This window comes from Motacilla alba, chromosome 5, assembly GCF_015832195.1.
Source record: "Motacilla alba alba isolate MOTALB_02 chromosome 5, Motacilla_alba_V1.0_pri, whole genome shotgun sequence".
In the NCBI taxonomy this organism is placed as follows: domain Eukaryota; kingdom Metazoa; phylum Chordata; class Aves; order Passeriformes; family Motacillidae; genus Motacilla; species Motacilla alba.
This window is the reverse complement of record NC_052020.1, coordinates 8,445,348-8,466,876: the sequence shown is the minus strand read 5'-3', so window position 1 is coordinate 8,466,876 and position 21,529 is coordinate 8,445,348. Positions and strand designations below refer to the sequence as shown.

The window sequence follows — 21,529 nt, the reverse complement described above, 5'->3', positions numbered from 1 at the left end:
AGAGCAGCAACGGGGGACACAACCCCCAGCAGCCCACGCTGGCTCGGGACCCCCATCCTGTGGGGCCTGGGGATGCTCCGGCATGTCCCCGAAGTGCTGGTATGTCCATAGGGGGACAGGAATCAGGAATACAGGAATCTCCCACCCCACAGGAGGTGATGAGGACTCCATGCCACCCTCGGCGGGCATGGAGCCGTCTCTCCCCCCCTCCCCGCAGTGAGGTGGAGCCGGATGGTGTTTTTCGATCTTTTTATTATAAAAACTCTTCTTTTTTTTTGGCATTCTCACATCTCTGCTCATGAAAACCTCACTCACCCTCTGCCCCGGCCCTGCCCCGTGACCCCCCTGCCCGGTGCCCCCCCCAGCCCCAGGAGCAGAGCGACCAGAGACTAATATTTACAGATGCTGCCGGGGACTGGGGGGGCAGGGGGCACCCCTATGCCCACCCGTGGCTGATTTAAGGGGGTCCCACCCGCTCCCTTCTCTTCAGGAGGGAGGGCAGGGGGTGGGGGTGCCCTGGGGAGGGGCAGGAGGGGCAGCGGCAGAGCGGGGGGCGCAGGGGACCCGTGGCACAGTATTTACAGGGGGTCCCCCTGGACACACACTCGCACACAGCCACACACGCACGCGAGGGGGTGTCACCCACGGGACGGGCACGGCCACACGGGGAGGGGGGGACATGGCGGCTGGGGACGCCGCCGGACCCTTTGGCACACACACGGCACTGGGGAGCGGGCGGGAGGGACGGGGGCTGCCTTCATCTGAGCCGGAGAGTTCCTGGAGGACCGGGGGGGCACACCGGGGAGAAGGTGCCAGGCCGCGTGCCCGGCGTCACCGCAGCCGCGCCCCCGGGTGACACCGGCACCGGGCGCGTCCCCACCCGGAGAGCAGGGGAACACGCAGGAACCCAACCCAATAAATTAGAGGTGGGGTGGGAAGGGGGAAGGGGGCGCGGGGAGGGGTCAGAGCCCGTTGGGGGAGCGCTGGATGAAGGGCACTTTGCTGAGCTCCACCACGGGCGAGCGCGGCTTGTTCTGCATGCGGGGCACCCGCTGCAGCAGCTGCTGCGCCTGGCGCTGCGCGTCCCGCAGCTCCTTCCGCCACTGCACCAGCTCGGGGTCGCTCTGCGGGGCAGGAAACTGGGTCAGGAGCGGGGACAGGGCAGGGCACAGCGTGCTTGAGTGCCCCCAGGGTGCCAGGGCTGCCCCAGGTTTTCAGTATTGATGCCCTGGCACGGCTCGAAGGACTAAACACGCAAGTGGCCAGCAAGAGGCGGCTAGTAGCCAGCAGGGGGGACAGGCTAGCAGGCAGCAGGAGGTGGCCAGCAGCCGGTGGGGCAGGCTGGGGACACTCACGTCGCACTGCAGCACGAACTGCTTGCCCCCGCGGATGCGGAGCAGGATGCACTTGCGCTCCTTCACCTGCGTCTCCTCCACCGAGTCGATCTCCTCCATGGTGAGCAGGGACTGCTGGGGGGACAGGCTCAGCCCGGTCCCCGTGCCCTCCCCGGGGTCCCCCAGCCCTCACCCCCGGGCGCCGTGCCCTCCTTACCGGCGACTCGCCCTCCCCGCGCCACTCCAGGCGGTTGGGGAAGAGGTAGAAGTAGCGGCGCTGCCACTGCGTCAGGAAGGGGTTGCCCAGCTTGGCCATGTAGCCGTGCATGATGCAGTCCTTGCCCATGGCGTACTCTGGGATCACAGGCAGGCGGGATCAGCACCCGGGATGCGGCCGGGGGTGGTTCAGGGTGGGGGTCCCCGGCCCCACTCACCCTCCTCGTGGCCCAGCTGCTTGTTCTTGGCCTTCTTGCGGGCCTCCAGCTTGTCGGTGTCGGCGTTGACGGCGTCGAAGACGGTCTCGGTGACCTCCTGCTGCCAGCGCTCCGAGATGGTGAGCGGGAAGTTGCGGTACAGCTCCTGGTCGCTCTCCAGCAGCTGGGCAGGGTGGGATGCCGGGGTGAGGGGCTGCGGGCCACCCCACGCCCCCACGCTCGCCCCCTGTGCCCGGTACCTTGATGCCCTTGGTGTCCTCCTCGTCGAAGGAGCCGATGTCGAAGGCGTCGGCCGCGTTCACCTCGCCGCGGGGCGGGACGAGGGGCGGCGGGTACTGTGGGCAGCAGCGGGGGTCACAGGGGTGGCCGCCCACATCTGCGTCCTCGTCCCTGTCCCCAGCCGTGGGCAGACACCCCTCACCTTCTGCAGGAACACCATCTGCCAGTCCAGGCCCTTGAAGAAGGGCTCCTCCTTCACCTCCTGCGCCCTGCGGAAGGAGGAGGGCGGGTGAGCGTGGCCGCAGGGGGACTGTGCCAGCACACCTCGTCCCAGCCCCTGCGGGCCTCGGGGACACTCACCCTCGCCCCATGCAGCCCAGGCGCCGGTTGACATCCCGCTGCAGCAGCCCCTCGAGCAGGGAGCGCAGCTCCGGGGAGAAGGAGTCCGGCAGCTCCACGGCCTGTGGGAGATTCCGTGAGATCACCGCTGAGCGGGGACAGGGACGCACGGTGACACACACAGCTGGGCACAAACACGCGCTCCGGGCAAGGACCAGCTGTCCCTGACCCCCTGTGTGCCGCCCAGAGCCCCCTCAGTGCCCCCACCCACCATGGTGAGGGTCATCCGGTCAATCTCGTGCTTGTCCTTCGTCTTGTGCTGCCGGAACGGGCTGTGCCTGCGGCGTGGAGGGAGAGGGGGCTCAGCGGTGCCCAGCTGTGCCCAGCCGTGCCCAGCCGTGCCCGGCGGAGCCCACACTCACCCCCGGAGCAGCTTGAAGAGCATGCAGCCCAGCGAGAACCAGTCGGCGCTGCTGTCGTAGGCCACCCCCTTCTGCAGCACCTCCGGCGCCATGTACCCGTGGGTGCCCCTGGGGAGGGGGCACAGGGGGGTCAGGGGCCGCCCCGGGCGGGGGGGCAGGGTGGGCAGGGGTGTGGGCACACTCACACGCTGGCGTGGGGCTTCTTCTTGGAGAAGTCGCAGGCCAGGCCCAGGTCGGAGATGCGGACGTGGCCGAACTCGTCCAGGAGGATGTTTGCCGGCTGCGGAGACACCAGGGGACACCCTGAGCCCCGGGGTGGCCCGTGGGTACGGGGTGGTGAGCCTGGGAGGGCTCTGTGGGGTTTGGGGGTGTCTGAGTGTCCCCGAAGTCTCAAGGCACCCATGGATTTTGCTGTTGGGGTGTCCATTAGAGCTGAGGGTGCCCTCCGGGCACTCCCACGGCATTCAGAGGGCCCTCGCAGGGGTTGTGACACCTGAGGGTGCCCTCGGGGCGGTGCAGGGGTTTCTAAAGGCCTGGGGACGTCCTGCGAGTGGGGACGGTCACCTTGAGGTCACGGTAGACCACAAAGCGGCTGTGCATGTGCTCCAGGCCCAGGATGATCTCGGCCGCGTAGAACCTCATCTCCGCCTCCGAGAAAACGCCGTGCTGGGACAGGTGATAGTGCAGGTCCCCCCCTGTGGGGACAGGGACAGGCTGTCACCCGGAGCAGGTGTGGCACGGGGCTCTGTGCCCCGGGAGTGGCCCAGGGCTGAGGTCTCACCGTTCATGAGGTCGAGGATGAAGCTGAGCTTGTCAGGCGTGTGGAAGGCGTAGGACATGCACACGATGAACGGGCAGTCCTGGCGGGAGACACAGGGTCACCCTCCCTGTCCCTGTCCCCTGCCAGCCTGTCCCCAGCCCAGCACCCGTGTCCCCTCACCCCAGTGCTGACGAGGGACAACATGATGCGCTCGTTGAGGGCCAGCGTCTCACCCTGCTTCATCTTGATGCGTTTCTTGTCCAAGCACTTCATGGCGTACCTGGGGGGGGACACGGACTCCCTGCAGCCACCGCGTCCCCACAGCAGGGCCAGCACCCAGCTCCCTCCCACCACAACATCCCCGCCAGCCCCGGCCACCCGCAGCCATGACAATACTCCCACAGCCCCCTCCCCACCACAGCCACGCCACTGGGACCCCCCAGCACCCCAAAACCCCAGGTGGGCCCCTCGGTGCCGGGGCGCTGCCGTTACATTTTGCCCGTGTCCGCTTTCCGGCAGCCGTAGACCTCGCCGAAGCCGCCGCGGCCGATGATGCGGTGAACGCTGAAGTCGTTCATGGTGAGCTGAGGAGGAGACCGGGATGAGCCTGGACACCGAGCCCCGCCCCAGTTCGCCCAGGTGAGGGACACAGAGGCTCCCTGGAAGCACATCCCCCTCCCTGGGAGGCGAGGGGCAGGGGGTCCTGCTCACATGGATGTTCAGCTCCACGTTCTTCCACTGGCAGAACCGCGTGAACTTGTCACTGCAAGGAAGAGCAGAGAGGGCAAGAGTGGAGATCCTGGAGAAACATGGCCCTCAAAGGCTCCCTGGATTTGTCTGGAGACAGGGAGCACCCCCCAGGACACTTGGGAAAGGAAGAGACCCCCGAGTCCCCAGTGTGGGGACCCCTGGTCCCTCTCTGGGCTGCGACACAGTGGGATGGGACACCCCAATCTGTACGGGAATTTCCTCCCAACTCACCTCTCAATGAATTTCTGGAAGATGCCCCCGCGCAGGTTCTGGCAGATCTCCTCAATGTAGGGCTGGGGAGGACACAGGGCTCAGTGCTGGGTCCCCAGGGCCACCCAGGTCACCCCGATCCCATCATTACGTGGGGTCTCCTCCACCCCCGGGATTTCACATCCCCCCACTGCCACTGCCAGGCCCCTGGGGATGCTTCTGCCACCTCAGTCTCTGGGAACCCCAGCATCACCAGCCCTGGGGACCCCGAGGGTGACATCCAGGGTCCCAATCATCTCTCTCTGAGGATGCCCTGCTCTCTCCAGCCCCCAGTCTCCCATCACCCCATGGGGACTCCCCCTCACTCCCAACATTCTGGGGACCATCTCACCATGGCTCGGGGTCCCCATTCCTCCCAGGACACCCCCCTCCCTCTTTCAGGGACTCCTGTCACCCCCAGCCCCCTCTAAGGATTAACCCTCTGAGTGTTACAGGTGGCAAGGGCCCCTTCCCTGTCCCCGGTGATGCCCACCTGGAAGAGGTCTGGGGGCACCTGCTTCTTGCTCAGGCGGCTCTGGACGTGCTCCGTGGCGCTCTTGGAGAAGGGCTGTGAGGGGGACAGGACCGTGTCACCTCGGGCAGTAGGGACAGCGGCCAGGCAGGGCTGCACGAGGCAGGAAGCCACAGAGGAGCCCCCATCCACAGGGCTGGGACGTGGCTCCCAGGATGGAGCCTGTGTTCAGGGCACTCACGTGGGAGCAGGCCAGCAGCTCCTTCATGATGTAATGGTCGAAGATGTGGCGGCTGCGGGCGGCTCGCTCCTCCTCCGAGTCCAGCTTCTCGTACTTCTTGATCTGGAGAGGGCACAGCTCCAGTGGCACGGGGGCACGCGGAACGCCGGGAATTGTGGCCCCTCTGGGTGCCACGTCCCATGGGAGGGGTTATCCCATCCCCTCGGACAGTGTCTCCCAGCTCCCTGGGCACCGTCACCTAGGGTGGTGCTCTTGGAACCACGTCCAAGAGCCCTGGAGGGACCAAGCCCACGCCTGGTGCACGCAGGGGGCTGTCCCCTGGGTCCCCGTGTCTCACCTCCTCGTAAAATTCCATCAGGGGCTTGGCCTCCTCGGCCTGGTTGAAGGCGAAATCCCGGAAAAGCAGGTAGCCTGCAGGGACAGAGTCACAGCGTGAGAGGTGACAGCCCCCCGGCCCGGGCCAAGGGACACAGGGACATCCCCTGGGCCTGCCCAGCCCTGCTGCCACCCCAGTGCCAGGCTTGAGGAAGTGACAAGCAGGGACTGGTGAGGGCTTGGCAGGGTGACAGGGTGACAAGGACACAGCTGGCGTGGGGAGCAGCACCCCGGGGCAGTGGGGCAGTGGGGGCTGCTGTGGGGCACAGTGGGGGCAGGGGCACGGGCGGGCACACGGAGCAGGGCGGACGTGCCCGGAAACCGCCGGAGCAGCAGAAGGAAGTGAGAGGCGCTTCCTGCCCCGGACGGTTTGCGCTGGCGTGGGGGGAAGTGACAGGACAGGGGACACAGGGTGGGGAACGTGGCGCAGCCCCCCGGCACCCCTGCCCAGCCTGGCCCCGCGACCCCCTTGCCATTCCCGTGGCCGCTCTCGCTGTCACGGTGGCCACCAGCGCAGCCCCCAGCCCACCCACGCTCGTCCCTGCGCTTGTGGCCGCTGGCCCAGCTGTCCCCTCGTGTCCCCCGCAGCCCCCGTGTCCCCAGCTCACCGATCTTCTGCGTGAAGATCTTGTCAAACGTCACCTCTCCCCGGTCCTCCAGGTACTTCTGCATGACGCTGCGGATGCTGGGGACACGCCGGAGGGGCTCAGCCGTGCCCCCTGCCAGACCCCTGCTCCCCACCCCTCCTCTCCTGCTCCTCCCGTGTCCCCAAGCCCTGGTGGCATGCATGTCCTACCATCCTGCGTGTCCCCACCCGAGTGGGGCACGTTGTGGGTGCCAGGATCACAGCGTGGGGCCCAGAGGAGGGTGGGGACGAGTGCCACCCCTAAAAAAGCCTCACAGGTCCGTGGCAGTGAAGGCACAGGAGGGCACCGGGGTCTGGCAGGGGGACAGGGGACCGTGACCCTCTGCACACCTGGGTACAGGTGTGTGCATGTGTGCACATGGGTGTGACACGGCGGCCACAGAAGGGACACGCAGCTGGGTGGGACAGCAGGATGTGTGTGTGTGCGTCCATGTCCGTGTGTCTGTGTTTGTGGGTCCCTGTGGCAGGCAGGAAGCGTGTGTGCGTCCATGTCCGTGTGTCTGTCTGTGCAACAGGCGTGACACTTGTGTGTCCATATCCGTGTGTGTCCATGTCCGTATGTCCACATCCCTGTGTGTCCACATCCCTGTGTGTCCATGTCCGTGTGTCCACGTCCGTGTGTGTCCATGTCCGTGTGTCCATATCCGTGTGTGTCCATGTCCGTGTGTCCATATCCCTGTGTGTCCATGTCCGTGTGTCAGGCCAGGTGTGACCGGCACACACGTGTGCGGGAGGTGTTCGTGACCCGCGGGCGCGTGCGAGCGGTACCGGGAAGGGGTGACCGAGGGACCGGGGGTGGCGGAGCCGGGGGCGGACGGACGGACGGACGGACGGACGGACAAGCGGCGGGGCCTCACCTGGGCTCGGGCAGGACGATCCTCTTGCTGGCGCGGGCGGCGGGCGCGGCGCGGCTCTTCTCCATGGCCATCAGGTAACTCACGTCCGCCAGCACCGCCTCCAGGTCCGCCATCGTGCCGCGCCGCCGGCCCCGCCGCCGGCACCGCACCGGCCCCGGCCCGACCCGACCCGACCCGCCGGCCCCGGAACCGGAACCGCGCCCGGAAGCGGAACGGGGCCGGAGAGGAGCCGGGCGGAGGAGCGGGGAGCGGCCGGGAGGGGCTCGGCGGCCCCGGGACGCGGGCGGCGGCAGCGCCCGGAGCGGCGGGAGCGGAGCGCGGAACGGGGCGCGGCCGCACCGGGGCGGGGCGGGGACAGCGCGGCCGGGCGGGGACAGCGCCGCCGCCACGCCCGCCCGGGAGGGGCCGCGACACCGGCTGTGGCACCGGCGGTGTGGGTGACACTGGGTGTGTGTGACACTGGGTGTATGTGTGTGACACGGTGTATGTGTGATACTGGGTGTGTGTGTGACACTGTGTGTGACACTGGGTGTATGTGTGTGACACTGGGTGTGTGACACTGGGTGTGTGTGTGACACTGGGTGTGTGTGTGACACTGGGTGTGTGTGTGACACTGGGTGTGTGATACTGGGTGTATGTGTGACACTGGGTGTGTGACACTGGATGTGTGATACTGGGTGTATGTGTGACACTGGGTATGTGACACTGGGTGTGAGTGTGTGACACCGGGTGTGTGATACTGGGTGTAAGTGTGTGACACTGGGTGTGTGACACGGGGTGTATGCGTGTGACACTGGGTGTATGCGTGTGACACTGGGTGTGTGACACGGGGTGTATGTGTGTGACACTGGGTGTGTGACACTGGGTGTATGCGTGTGACACTGGGTGTGTGTGTGTGTGACACTGGGTGTATGCGTGTGACACTGGGTGTGTGATACTGGGTGTATGTGTGACACTGGGTGTGTGACACTGGATGTGTGATACTGGGTGTATGTGTGACACTGGGTATGTGACACTGGGTGTGAGTGTGTGACACCGGGTGTGTGATACTGGGTGTAAGTGTGTGACACTGGGTGTGTGACACGGGGTGTATGCGTGTGACACTGGGTGTATGCGTGTGACACTGGGTGTGTGACACGGGGTGTATGTGTGTGACACTGGGTGTGTGACACTGGGTGTATGCGTGTGACACTGGGTGTGTGTGTGTGTGACACTGGGTGTATGCGTGTGACACTGGGTGTGTGATACTGGGTGTGTGTGTGACACTGGGTGTGTGATACTGGGTGTGTGTGTGTGACACTGGGTGTGTGGCACTGGGTGTGTGTGACACTGGGTGTGTGACACAGGATGCGTGGCACTGAATGCCCGTGTGCCACCAGGTGTGCGTGCCAGCATGGGGGTGTGCCACCATGGGTGTCTCTGTGCGTGCCGGTGTGTGTGTGACACTGTGTGGGAGACGCCACGGGTGTGTGTGACAGTGGCTCTGTGTGTGCGTGGTGTCGTGTGTGTCATTGCACACCACATGTGTGTGTGACCACATGTGCCGTGCGTGGCAGGGGGTGTGACGCCGTGTGCAGGGTCCCTGTCCCCAGGGCCACGAGGGGACACCTGGAGGGGACACCTGGAGGGGACAGGCAGGCGGTCGGGGCACTGAGATTCCCTTGGCTCTGGTGCACCACCAGGGGAGGCATGTGGTGGCACTTGGGGACCAGGGCACAGGGAGAGTGACAGTGGCCTCAGCCACCTGTGGAGGATGATGTCACCTGCCGTGTGCCTCACCATGCAAATGTCACAGCCCAGCCGCGGCAGGGACCTGGGCCGTGACGTCCCTGCAGGGTGGGGGACACTAAATGTCACCCTGGTGGCCCAGGAATCCACTGGGAAAGGACAGGTTTCCCAAGGGATGTGGAGCAAGAGCCACACAGGTCTCTGGAGTACCTGTGGCCCTGGCAGGAGGTGATGAGACACCGGGACAGCTGCCACCACCCGCCAGGAGACACTGGGGACACCGGGACAGCTGCCACCACCGCCGATGCTCCAGTTTCTTCTCGAGCAGCTGAGAGCCACAGTGCTGGGGACAGGGGGGACACAGGAGGTCCCAGCCCTGGCCCGTCCCCTCCACTTCCTTCACAAAGGGCAGAGCTCACACTCAGGGATTGTAGTTGCTCTTTTTTTTTTTTCATTTTTTTAGTTCCAAAAATCCACCCCCAAGAAACAAAACGTGTCCCGTGGGAGGCTGGGGCTTTCCCTCCCCACACAACAGCTCGCCCAGCCTGGTGCTAATATGATATCAGCAAAGAGCCTCTCTAAAAATCCAGCATGGGAGAAGGCTCAGGAAGCAAAATCCCTCAAAATACAAATTAAAAAAAAATAATAAAAGAAAGGAAAAATAAAGAAAACCAAACCCACTTGCCAAGTAGGTGCCCGCCCTCTGCCCCGGCCAGGAACCCCCAACCCCAGCTGAGAGAGCGCAAGACTTGGTTTGCTTTTACCCTTAATGCTTACATTTAATTTTAAAGCACAAACATCAGAGATGGACTCTAAATCGCCAACAAAAAAATAGATATTTACAATATTTCTCCGGGGAAGGGAGGGAAGGAGGGAGGGAGGGCAGGGGGGATCGAAACGAAACAAAACCACAACCAAACCCTTAAACAAGTGACTTTGCTTGCAGGAGTTGTCTTTAGGGAGCAGGCTGGGTTGGTTTTAAATCACTAAGTGATTTTTATTATATATAATTCTCTTTTTTTTCGTCCTCGTGGATTTGCACCACGCCGGGGTGGCGAGGAGGGTGGCACGCCGGAGTCTCTGCGGCTGGAGGGCGGGGACACGGCGGGAAGGGGATGCTGTCCCCGCGGAGGAGGGAGCACCTCGCCCCTCTCAACCCCAGCTCTGGAAATTTTCTTTCGCGTTGCAAAACTCAAAAGGAATCCAAAGGAAAAAGAAAAGCTTTTAATTCTTCCGATGTCTTTCCCGGGAGCCACCTCCGAGAGAGGCCGAGGCCGAAGGCTCCTCCTCTCGCCTGGGGGGGTTTCCTGCTCCGAGCCCTCCGGCGCCGCTGCGGCCGCGCTGCCCCTTGTCACAGGCACTGCGGGATTGTCCCCTGGTGTCCCCCTGCCGGGGACAGACCCCGCGGGCCGCCTCTCCTCCTTTATTGCTTCTGAAGCAGCAGGGGGGGTGCGGGCTGCCCCCCGGGGACCCCTGCGGGGCTGGGGACCGGTGGTGGCACGGAGGGGACACCCCGGATTGTGCTATCGGTACGCTGCCAGGGAGAGAGCAGGGTGCTGACACCGGGGGGGACAGAGAGGGGGAGCGTCCAGGCACAGGCAGGACAGGGAGGGAAATAAAATAGTGACCCAGAAAAAGAAGATTCCAACCTTTTTTCCTTTCTTTTTTTTTTTTTTCTTGTCTTTTTTTTTTGTTGTTTTGTTTTTTTGTCTTTTTTTTTTGTTGTTTTTTTTTAAAGTGCAAAAAGCTCTCTGCTGCCCTAGAGAGAGGTTCTTTGGACCAACCATTCATTGCAAAGGAAAATCGGCAGCGAAAAGGGGGTGGGGGGAAGGAGAGGACGATGCCAGTTCGGTCCCAGGCCGCGGAGCAGCCCTCGCCCCTCCGGCCCCAGAGTGCTTCGTGGTGCCGGGAGCTGGGGAGGAAGAGGAGGCAGCTCCTGTCCCCGCCCCGTGCTCACTCACCCCTGGCTGATGCTTCCCGAGTCCTCCCTGAGCTCTGGTGTACCTGTGGGTTCTCCCCTGCTCCATCCCCTCGGACAGACGAGTTATCCCCCAGCCCCTGCTCCTGGGACACCTCGGCCACGGGGCTCCTGCCCCGGGTGCTTGAAGAACCGCCCGGCTGTGCGGGAGGAGGAGGGGCACGGATAGCAGTCCCTGCAGCCAGTCGAGGGGAAGGGAAAGGGAAAAGGGGGGAAGAGCGCAGGGAAGCGCCGAGCCGGTGGCGGCACAGAGGGTGACGGGGTGTTCTGGCTCTGCTCCCGCTTCCTCGGAGAGACCTCGACCCTCAGGCTTTGTGCTACCGGGGAAGTGACAAGTGTTTCAAGGCAAGGAGACGACGGGGAGGAGGGGAAAAGCTGGGGGGAGAGGGTGCCCCATTTCTCTGCACAGAGGCCTCTGTTAGAGCCCCCGCCTCGGGAGCGGCCAGCCTCCGGGCCGAGGCTCCCTGCCGTGCGCCCGTTCCTCCTCTGGTACTGGCCAGCCTGGCGGGACATCTTCCTCGGCAGAAGTCCCGGGGAAGGAGGAGGAGGAAGGACAGCGGAGCGAGGCCAGCGACGGCCCTGCCTGCCGAGTCAGCTGGGAGGCAGCGGCAGGACACGCAGGGCAAGGGGGGGAGGTGGAGGAGGGGCTCTCCGAGAGGGGCGGGATGGGCTCTTTTCCTTCTCCTCAGTCTGCCCCGGGGAGGGTCTCTAGCTGATTTTTTGGATCAGCTTCTCATCGGACAGGCAGTAGAGGCTGTTGATGGACAGGTCCGAGATGAAGTGCTCACAGGCTTTGCGGGTGATCTGTTTGCAACCCCGCAGGTCGATGAGGGTGACGTTGGAGATGCGGCGCAGGTACAGCAAGGCCTGGTCCGTCAGCTTATTGCAGCCTGCGGGCAGAGCACAGGGAGCGTGAGGGGGACGCCTCCAGCAGCCAGCACCGGGAGGAGCACTGGGAAACCCAGGAGGCACCTGGAGCGGGGCACGCACCTGCCATGTTGAGCTCGGTGAGGGAGTTGCGTGTGGAGGAGCCCACGGCGGTGAGGAGGTTGGCCGACTGGTCCGTGAGGTGGTTGCAGTGGCTGAGGTCGAGGCGGGAGAGCAGGGGCATATGGCGGATGATCAGGCGCAGCGTGGCGTCCGTGATGTCCAGCCCGGCGAGCCGGAAGTCGATCATGTTGCGGAGTTTGCTGCGATTGTCCTGACCTGCACAGGCAGAGGGAGAACCGGAGTGGACACACTGCCCCGGGGCCCTTGCCTTGTCCAGCCCAGGCAGCCCCAGGGCAGCAGCGGCTTACTGGGTTTGTCTGTTGGAGGCGTGAGTAAGTCCCGGATCTGAGGGTCCTTGATTCCTACTGCCCACCGAAGATCGAGGGTCCTGAGAAGGGGGCAGCTGGAGGTACTGAGGGCACAGACCGCAGACCAGGAACAGCCCGCTAGGATGAGGTCTTTCAGGCCTGGCACAAGGGAGGCAGGTAACAAGTTAGACGGGTTTGGTAGGCTCCCAGGCATCCCAGATCTCCACCATCTTTTTCCAAGCACGTGAGGACGCAGGTCCCCTCCCTGCTTGGGGTGGGACACTTGCTGGGTGACGGGACCCAGGCACCCTGGGGTTCCCAGGCTTGCGGGGTGTCTCTCCCCATGACCCAGCCCTCAAGAAGCCTTGGAGCAGGCTGGTGGCAGAGGAAGGGACCCTTCCCCAGCCCACACTCACCTGGCAGCCTGTTGACGAGCCACGTAAGCTGTTTTTTTGAGATATTGGTCCAGCTGAGGTCAAGGCTGACTGGCTGCCTTTTGATGATGCCGCTCAGCGCCTGCGGGGTGATGGACTTGCACCTGCTCAAGTCTATCTTTGTCCACAATCTCTTGTCACAGCACCTGGGGACAAGGACGAAGCTGAAAGTTGAGTCCCAAGAGTCCCATGGGATAATAGACAGTCAGCAGGTTGCCTAGCTTCCAGAAGGAGCCCAGCCCTGGCGTGGCCCCAGCCACAGAACAAGGTTCTGCTCCTGGTTCCCATGGGTTTTCCCAAACATGGGCGGCTGCTGAAGGTGTCGGGCCACTCAGTGCAGCCCCAGCAGGGCTTTGCTGCCCCAAAATAAAACTCCAAGTTGCAGCTGCAGGATTGCTTGGCCCCCTCTGGGTGTTTCTCCCGATCTTAAGGATCCTTACTCCCAGCAGGCAAAACAGTGTGTGTCCCACCCTACAGCCCCAGCAGAGCTCGCTCCTTTGCCAGGAGCAAACTCTTCCTCTCCCATGGGAGTTTGTGAAGAGCCAGGACCCAATGGCAGCTAGGCCGAGTCCCCGAAGGTGCAGGCGAGGGGACACTCCTCCACCACACCACTGCCACCAGCTGCTGATCAAAGCAGGCAATCCCTGCTGCTCAGCTGTTAGAAACCTCCCAGTTTCCATTCCCTGTCTGTTCCCAAGCCCTCCATGCACAGCTGTCCTGGTGCCAGCATTGTCTTCTTTGGGCCTGCTGTCCCCCGAGGCGTTTCCAGCCAGCAAAGCCATCCCGCCTCAGCCTGCCTTCCCTGCCTGCTGGGAGGCGAGGCAGCAAGGGAGGCCAGGAAGGGCAAGCACCATCAGCGTGATGGGCGAGGGAAGGGCACTGGCACCTCACAAGGACACAGCAGGGGACAGCTGAGGGGACAGGAGGAAGGCAGAAGGGAACAACAAAGATGAGTACACACACAGCAGAGGCAGCAGGGCTGGCTACAATGACACTGCCTGGTTCTGGGGAGCAAGGGGAAGACACCGAGGCGACATCCTTCCCCCCGCTCCCTCAGGGTGTCCGCCACAGATGTAGCCCCAGCCCCGGGACGCGTCCCCACACTCACCACTTGTACCAGGTCTTGCACACCCGCATGCACTCGCAGAGCTCCCTGCGGGTGAGGTAGCGGAACACGGACATCCAGACCTCGCGCTGCACGCAGCTCTCCTCGCCCTCCTGCGCCCGGCCCCCGCGCCCGTTCAGCCGGGCCGCCCCCCCCTCCTCCGCGTTCTCGTCCTCCTCCTCCTCTTCCTCCTCCTCTTCCTCGGCGGCCGCCTCCTCGTCGCCCCCGCTCCGCAGGGGCATCCTGGCGGGCACGTGGCGCACGACCACGCGCGGCGAGTGCTGCAGGTTGGCCGAGGAGGCCGTGATGGCTTGGAGCTTGGGGACAATCGAAGTGCCGTGGACATCTTTGGTGGGGCGCTGGAGCGTCACGGTGAGGTAGGAGCCGTGCAGCTTGGCCTTCTCCACCTCTGACAGCTCCTTCTTGCCGCTGGGGTTGTTCTCCTTCTCCCGCACCATGGTTCTCTCCGTGGCCTGGAGCCGCAGCAGCTGCCGGCGCTTGAAGCGCTCGTCCCGGCTGGCGCTGTGGTGCTCGCTGGGCCCGGCCCCCGGGGACGAGCGTGTCACCACGCCGCGGGGGGACGCGGGGTCGTGGATCAGCTGCAGCATCGGGGTGGGCGAGTTGGGCGGGGGGGTCAGGGGCTCCTCGCAGCTCCGCAGGGGCCGCAGCACCTTGGCTTGTGCCGTGTCGTCGTCGCTCTCCTCCACCTTCCGCTTCTGCGGGGAATGGGGGTGGCTGGTTAGTGAGAAGGAGGCCTGGGGAAGGCTTTTCCCTTCTCTTCTTCCCCATGGAAACACCACGGTGCTGGCAGAATCTGCACCAGCAGTGCCCAGTGAAATGACAGAATGGTTTGGGTTAGATAGGGACACCTTCCACTAGATCAGGTTGCTCCAAGCCAAATCCAACCTGGCCTTGAACACTTCCAGGGATGGGGCATCCACAGCTTCTTTGGTCTATCTCTGCCAGGGTCTCACCACCCTCGCAGTAAGTAATTTCTTCCTCACGGCTCATCTAAGTACCACGAGGACCACAGTCCACCCACACTAGCAACAAGCATTTTCCTAACCCCTTCTCAAAAGGGGCGTCCTTTGAGGTTGGGGGTGGCTTCCACTCTGTGCCTTATAGTCCCTCGTCTCTTACAGTGGAATATCTCAGGATCACATTGCAGCAGGATGTGCCCAGGCCCTCAAGTGCTGCACCCCCATGATTCTCATTCTTATGGATCGCTGCCCCCCAGCCCATGCTGGCTGAACACATCCCTGGCAGGATGCAGTGGAAGGGATGGAGGACAGAGATCCTTGCCTTGCTCCTTACCTGGCCCTTCTCTGCGTCGTCACCCTGGTAGCACTTGGGGCACTCCCAGCAGTTGGGGAGCTCATCATTGAGCAGCCCTTCCCCATCCATCTGCAATGAGAGGAGGGGGTCAGCAGCAGCCCAGCCCCACAGCAGAGCCCCCCTTTGCCCAGCACGTGCCCTGCTCACCTGCAGACAGCCAGGGTGAACGATCTCGTTGCAGATACAGCACTCCATGAGCTTCTTCTCAAAGTCCTGCGAGTCCTCGTTCTGATCCACCTCCCCGCAAAGTGCACACGTGACCGAGTGAGGCAACCTGGGCTACAAAGGAAAGCAGGGCTGACACCAGGGCATGGTGGGACAGCCCTTCTCCTTTCCTTCCCTACTACCTGAACCACGCAGAAGCAACCAGCTATCCCCCAGGAATCCAACTTGGACTCACCGCCAAGCACTGCCGGAGGACACAGGACTGCTTCATGCGGCCGGGCCCGCCGAACTTCTTCATGTCCCTGCAGTAGTGGCACATGCCACACTCGCCCTGCATGCAGGCCTTGCATTTCCGGCACCGCACCCGCCTCCGCCGGGCGCCCGACACGATGGGAGACACCGTGGACCTGACAGGAGTCGGGCGCGGTGCTGGCTTCATGGTGTGCGGCTTGGTGATGGGGATGGTGGGCAGGCGCACCCGCAGCCGGGCCTGGAGCTTTAGCTGGCGACAGGAACAGAGGGAATTGGGTGAGGAGAGGGAAGCGCTGCGTTCCGCTGGGATCTGGAAGGCTCCGATCCCTGGATACTGCACTATGACTGCAGATATTGTCCCAGAGGGCACCTCTGCTCCCTCAGCGCTCCACAGCCAAAGGTGCCTGGATCAGCACTGACCCGCCACTTCTCCTGGAGCACACTCCCTAACCCCTCACCACCCCACACCAAGAGCTCCCCTTCCTCTCACCCCCTGCCAGGGCTCAAATGGGTCTGGAAAGGGCTGCCAAGTCTCAAAAGCATCCCACAGCATCCATGCTTTTCTACCAAAGCAAGGAATGACAAGGTCCACTCAGGCTGTTCTCTGTGTCACTCTGCCAACTGCACAAGGGGACAGCTCTGGTCACTCTTTCCCGAGCTCGAGGCACACTGGGAACACCCACACCCTCCTTGTTTACAGTGCAGGTAGGACAGCACAGCTCTCCAGCTGTCACCCTGCATCCCATCAGCCCTCACAGGAAATCTGCTGGCTGCAGCATCCTTCTGGGATTGGCCATGCTGGGCTGTGCACCGCAGCTGATGGGCTTGTGGAAGGGCAGGCTCCCAAGGATGGGGCTGGGGATGTGCCAAGCCTCTGAGTGCTGTACCCAAAGCATGCACACATCTCCAGGTCACTTCTCCCAGAAAAGCTGCCCAAGATGCTTGTGCTGCACAAGGATCACTCTGGATGCCCTGGGAGGGGCAGGCAAGCAGAGAGAGGCACCTCCAAAGAGCAATCCGAGAGGCTAATTCGTCTCCAGACTCCCTAATGGGGTGTTACCCACCCTTCCCAGGGTGATGGGGTCCTGCTTTTCCCATAGCCTGCCTGCCTGCGAGCCCATCTCCTGGCAGGAAGGAAGAAGTGACCTCTGGGAGCCATCCTGGCAGGCCACAGGAAGGCAGCCTGCAGAGGGGAAGTCCGGCTGCTCCGTGCCTCCATCTGCCCAGCGAGCTCAGCCCGGGCCGCAGCCCAGCTGTGGGCCCTGGGCTATGAGCACAGCTGGACAGGGAAAGGCAGGGATGCATGGAAAGGTCCCGTTGCTGAAGAGCTGACTGCTATCCACAGGGAGAGACTCCCAGGAGAGAGCTGCCTTGCTTGGCGTTGTAAAACCCAATCCTAGAACAGGGACAGGGACACAAGGGACACGTTCACCTCACAGTGAGGCCTTCCCTGACACACAGCATTCCTCGGGCCATCCAGGGCTTTCCCTATCAATCCAGAGAGCTGCTAGGAGAGCAGGATCGCCCCTTCCTCCCACAACAAGGCTCCTGTTCATCAAGCACAACCAAAGGGCTGGAGAACATGGAGCAGCCAAGGCTGGATCTGGTTACCACCCATCAGCTGAGCTGGGATAACCGGCACAGTGGGAGATCCCTGGGTTTGCTCGCGGTGCCGTGGAGGTGGCTGCACCCCACATCCCACTTTGGCACTGTTCCCAAGGCGGGTATGGAAGCGGTGCCACCACACCCCAGGCCTGGCAAGCGACTCAACACGTGACACCCATCTAGGTCCCCTCCTTGCAGCTCCTACCTTATCTCTCTTGGGCCACTGGACGATGGGGACGCCTGTAAGTGCCAGTTTGGGGTCGCTGTTTGCGTATTCTTCCAACAGCAGCTAATGGAGAGAGAAGTGGGGGGGAACAGCAGAGAGACAAAAAGCACAGGTGTGAGCAGAGGGAAACACGGCTCCCACCAGCGAGGCAGGCTCTGACCAGATGCCAAGGCCAGCATGCTTCAAAGGCGGCTGGGAAGGAGCCCTCCTCTCCCCACGCCCGCCAGCAACCATCCCTCCTCCCCACATGAGACAGACAAGCTCTGTCGAGTCGATCTGCACCAGCGCTTTCATCAACTGCATTTCAGCCCCGAGGCCCCGTGCTGGGCGGCGTTAGAAGTAGAGAGCGCCAAGATTCGGCAATCTAGGGGGGATTCTGGGGGGACGATTCATCAGCATTACCCCCCCAGCTGCTCCCCAGGCACGGGGCAGCCTGGAGGGTGCAGCAGCAGCAGGATGTGATGCCCCAGCACCCGCTCCGTGGCCTGGCACAAGCTGCCAGTAGCTGAGAGCTGCTCCCCCGCACCGCCTCGGGATTTGGCTTTGACTTGGAGGGAAAGATCCCTCGGCACCGACCGGACTGGCACGCTGCCCACTGGAGCGACAGCCCCTCGCTCCGGGTGCGTGGGGCTCCCGCGCTCACCCCGCTCCTTTCAGCACCCTCCGGCGCAGCCTCCTCCCCACATCCACTCCTCACCGAATTTGCTGGTTGCAAAGGTGCTTTATTTACTTGACGTTGCCATGGTTACGCAGGCAGGAGCCTCCTGCCGGCATCCCGGCGGGCGGTGCTTCCCGCTGCCAGGCAGGGCCGGGGCAGGGGGTGCCCGGCGTGCCCCCCGCCCGATTTTCCGCGCGTCTGGGGAGGCAGGAAGCCGCAGTCTCCCCTGGGCTCCCCGGCAGCGCAGCGTGCCGCCTTCAGACCTTCCGCCTCCCCAGGAGCACACGCCGAGGGAAAGGTCAGCGCTCGCAGCTCCCACACGGACGTCGTGGGACCGCAACGTCCGCCCGCCGTGGCACCGGGGACGGGGCGGGGGTGGGGGCGGCGCAGGCATGCTCCCTGCCACGGAGCCGAGGGACCGCGGGGGCTCCCGGGTCCTGCGGCTGCATCTGGCTCGGAGCCGGGGTGGGCGACAGGCCGCCGGTCCCCTGTGCCCCGTGGCGCTGTGGCCAGCGGGACGCGGCAGAGGGGACCCCGCGCACACGCGGCCGGAGCGCCTCGGCAGCGGGGCGGGCGAGAGCGCCCCGGGAACGGGAAGAGGTGAGCCCAAGCACCGGCCAGGGATCCCTCCGGGGAAGCAGGGGTCCCCCCGCGGTCCCCTCCCACCGGGTCCGAGACCGGAGCGTCCCCGCGTCCCCTCCCCGCGCCACGAGCGTTGCCAGCTGCCTGACCTTGCGCCTCCGGAGCTGCCGAGACTCTGGGGTGAAGTTTGCCGAGCCCTCTTTGTTTCGGTGCCCGCACTGCGAGGGCTGGGGCCCCCTCCCTTCTCCCCGGACACCTCCGGGGGCTGGCTCAGACCCCGGCCGGACCCCCGGCGTTCGGGGACATGGCTGGGGAGCAGCTGCGCCCCCCGCCCCGAGCGCCCCCGGCTCCTCCCCGCCCCCAGCAGCCGCACTGGCGGCCGCGTGCTCCTCCCGAGCCCTTGGGCAGCGGCGGCGGCAGCTTCCTGAGCCGGAGACAATGCTGCTGCGTCACCCACATGCGGTTCCCAGCAATGCTTTGCAACGGGAAGATGGCAGAAGAGAAAAAGGGAGCGAGGAAGCGGAGGGCAGAGCCGCGCTGCTGCAGCGCCGGGAGGGGCCGGGACGGCGGGGATTGGCGCAGGGTCCGGGCGGCGCTGCCCACCGGCCTCCCCGGGATCCCTCCCTCCCTCCGCCGCCGCAATCCGAGAGGCCGCGGCCGGGCTCCTCGGGGCCGGGCAGAGTGTGGCAGAGAGCCCTTACCCCGTCCCGCTCAGGCCCAGCCTCGCCGGCGCCTTTCTTTTGTCTGTTCCGAGGCGGGTTTGGGATCTGGGAGACCCCGCTGGAGCGAGCGGGGCTTTGGAATGCAGGCAAGAGTCATTCCCTTTGCAGCTCCCCCCAGGGTCTGCACCCCTACACTCCCGACCTGGAGGGACAAACATCCCGCCAGCCAAGTTTGGGAGCAGCCACATTCCCAAAGGCACCGGGGACCAAACCGCTAGAGGGGGACAGATCCATTCCGGGCGATCAAGGTGTCCTCAGGCAATCCCAGCCCCCCCCGAGACGCCCCCCAGATACACACCGCAATTAAAATGGAGGAAACTCCTGAAATAAAGCCAAACAGCACAGGGGAGCAGCGGCTGCTCCCACTTCTGATGCACCCAAAGCATCTGCAGGCAACTCCAGCTTTGTGTTCCCAGGAAACCAGTCAGTCACATGCTGACCTGGCTCCGGGACTGTCACCAACTGTGCAACCAGTGACACCCTCGGGCCCCTGGCATTGGCTCTCTGTGACCCGCAGGCAGGAGCGTGACCAGTGCTGCCATCCCACCATGGGAGACCTGCCTGCCACAGCTCAAAGGCCACCCTGAACTTCCTCACCCATCCCTGAGGATTCCATCCCCATTCCTCACCAAAGTCTCTCTCTGCCCATTGCCCAGTCAGGTAGTGACCAATGCCACGCCAGAGGTTTTGAGATGAGGTCCTGGAGACAGGATCAGCACTTCAGGGAGAGGCTTATCTTGTTTCTACAATCCTCAGTGCTCCAACAGCTCCATGCACAGCACAGATATAACCTGTTTATCCCAGGCCACGGGGGCCTGGCTTTAGACCTGCTGTCAGCTGCCTCATGACCACCCTCCTGTCAAAACCCGTCACGGAAACCACCACAGAGAGGTCAGAAATCATGGATGCAAGCAGTCAACAGACAACAGGACCTCTCAGAAATTCCCTCTTTGTCAATGATCCTTCCAATGACCTCCATCATGCTCAGAATTTTCAGACAATTCCTGCCACAGAGCTGAAAGCACAACATTGTCACATCCAAAGTGTCACATCCCACCAAGTGACGCTCCAGGCTGAACTCATGACAGGACACGTATTTCCCCACGTGACCCAACACACAGATACCCTCAAATCCTGATCACCACACAAGAGGCTGTGGGAAAAGGCAGCCTTCTCCTGCTCCTGGAGCGCATGGGGACACTGGATAGCAGAGGGTAGCACAGGATGGGCTCATCAGGGTGGCACGCCTGCAAGTCTGGATGAGGAAACGCCACGTTCTGACCGTGGGGAGCACAGACCAAGGTGCGGCTTTCCCAGCTTGGCCAGATCCCAGCTCCATCAATGACCTTACCTGGTGACACAAGGGCAAAAGTACCTGCTGCAGACTGGCGGTCCCAGTTAGAAGTTTTAGCTAGAAATGTCTTAAGCCCTTCCCAGGCTTTACAAGCCAACTTCTACTGGCCACTTCCATCATCTCTATGGAAAATGGGATTTGAAAGTAGAGCTTTGCTGTGGTTGGACAAACTTGCTCCACTTTCCCCAGCCACTGCAGGCTGTGACTAAGGATCTCGATGCCTTGAGGATGCCAGTCCTGAGGGACGGAGTCCTGCAGCACAGGATATTTCCAAGCCTCCAAGGACAGCCAGCTTTGAGGAGCAAATCCTCAGGGAAGTTGTCTGGGACCACAAAGGCTGTCACCCGCAGCTCATCTGCCAGGTACAATTGGACACGGGGGCCTGGTCACACCAAAACCACAGGCACACCTTTGCTACCTCCAGAACATCAACAGATTCTTGGATCAGGTCTCAAACTCCGTATGAACGGCAACAACCTTTAAGGCTCTGCCTTCAAAGCGCCCAACACCAGCCTCCTTTCGTCAGCCCAAGGGTGAAACACAGAGCCCACAGCTCAGGTTCCTCCAGAGCACCATACAGGGCTCAGAAACACACACATCACATTCTCAGAGATCACAGCACACACAGGATGCCTGAAAAGCCACAGAAAACCAGAAATTCAGCTCCTAACAGCACCTAGACTCTTTCAGCCAGGACCCCAGAGCTGCACCCTCTGCTCCAAACACAGGAGAGCTCTGGATTTACCCGAACATCTCACAAAAAACCATCAGGAGACAGCACTTGGAAATACAAACAATGGCAAAGACAAGGACACATGCATGGCTGTGTCTGGATGTCAGCTTTGGTACAGGCAAGCAGCTGTACAGATCACCAACAGCATGGAGGGGAGCAGAAGGTAACTTTTTAGGGACTAGAATGGATTTCTGGGAATAGAGTGAAGCTGACATTCCCACTTCAGTGCTGAAACGGCTAAAACACCAAAGCTCAT

General features: G+C 63.0%; 2 protein-coding genes across 3 annotated transcripts in view; both read right to left on the bottom strand.

Moving 5' to 3' along the window:
• Positions 1–226: 226 nt before the first annotated feature.
• GRK2 (G protein-coupled receptor kinase 2) lies at positions 227–7,329 on the bottom strand. Of its 2 annotated transcripts, none has more exons than XM_038139610.1 (21): positions 7,099–7,329; positions 6,204–6,280; positions 5,558–5,631; positions 5,221–5,322; positions 5,001–5,075; positions 4,490–4,551; positions 4,220–4,271; positions 4,001–4,092; positions 3,689–3,788; positions 3,530–3,608; positions 3,313–3,443; positions 2,934–3,028; positions 2,749–2,856; positions 2,598–2,664; positions 2,348–2,448; positions 2,190–2,256; positions 2,008–2,103; positions 1,769–1,931; positions 1,552–1,688; positions 1,356–1,466; positions 227–1,124 (listed from the first exon to the last, which is right to left on the bottom strand). In XM_038139610.1, exons 1-21 carry the CDS (start codon positions 7,209–7,211, stop codon positions 963–965), a joined length of 2,064 nt encoding a protein of 687 aa, XP_037995538.1. In that variant the 5' UTR covers positions 7,212–7,329; the 3' UTR covers positions 227–962. The 2 variants fall into 2 exon arrangements, with proteins under 2 accessions (XP_037995538.1, XP_037995537.1); XM_038139609.1 differs by having other exon boundaries at positions 1,356–1,469; positions 7,099–7,328.
• A 1,953-nt stretch (positions 7,330–9,282) lies between these two features.
• KDM2A (lysine demethylase 2A) overlaps positions 9,283–21,529 on the bottom strand; it is a 34,012-nt gene continuing 21,765 nt past the window's right edge. Inside the window, exons 14-22 of the mRNA XM_038138711.1 lie at positions 17,204–17,287; positions 15,377–15,643; positions 15,124–15,255; positions 14,956–15,045; positions 13,645–14,357; positions 12,519–12,682; positions 12,103–12,261; positions 11,795–12,010; positions 9,283–11,694 (exon numbers count right to left, since the gene is read on the bottom strand). Of these exons, the coding sequence (XP_037994639.1) occupies positions 11,513–11,694; positions 11,795–12,010; positions 12,103–12,261; positions 12,519–12,682; positions 13,645–14,357; positions 14,956–15,045; positions 15,124–15,255; positions 15,377–15,643; positions 17,204–17,287 (2,007 nt within the window). The 3' untranslated portion in view covers positions 9,283–11,512. The remainder of the gene's footprint in view (positions 11,695–11,794; positions 12,011–12,102; positions 12,262–12,518; positions 12,683–13,644; positions 14,358–14,955; positions 15,046–15,123; positions 15,256–15,376; positions 15,644–17,203; positions 17,288–21,529) is intronic.

Coding starts and splice junctions, on each gene's coding strand:
- GRK2 (XM_038139609.1), bottom strand. CDS start 7,211: ATGGCGGACCTGGAGGCGGTGCTGGCGGACGTGAGTTACCTGATGGCC. Junction 4,272..4,489: donor TTCCAGAAATTCATTGAGAG/GTGAGTTGGGAG, acceptor TCTTCCTTGCAG/TGACAAGTTCACGCGGTTCT. Junction 1,932..2,007: donor AGGACACCAAGGGCATCAAG/GTACCGGGCACA, acceptor CACCCTGCCCAG/CTGCTGGAGAGCGACCAGGA.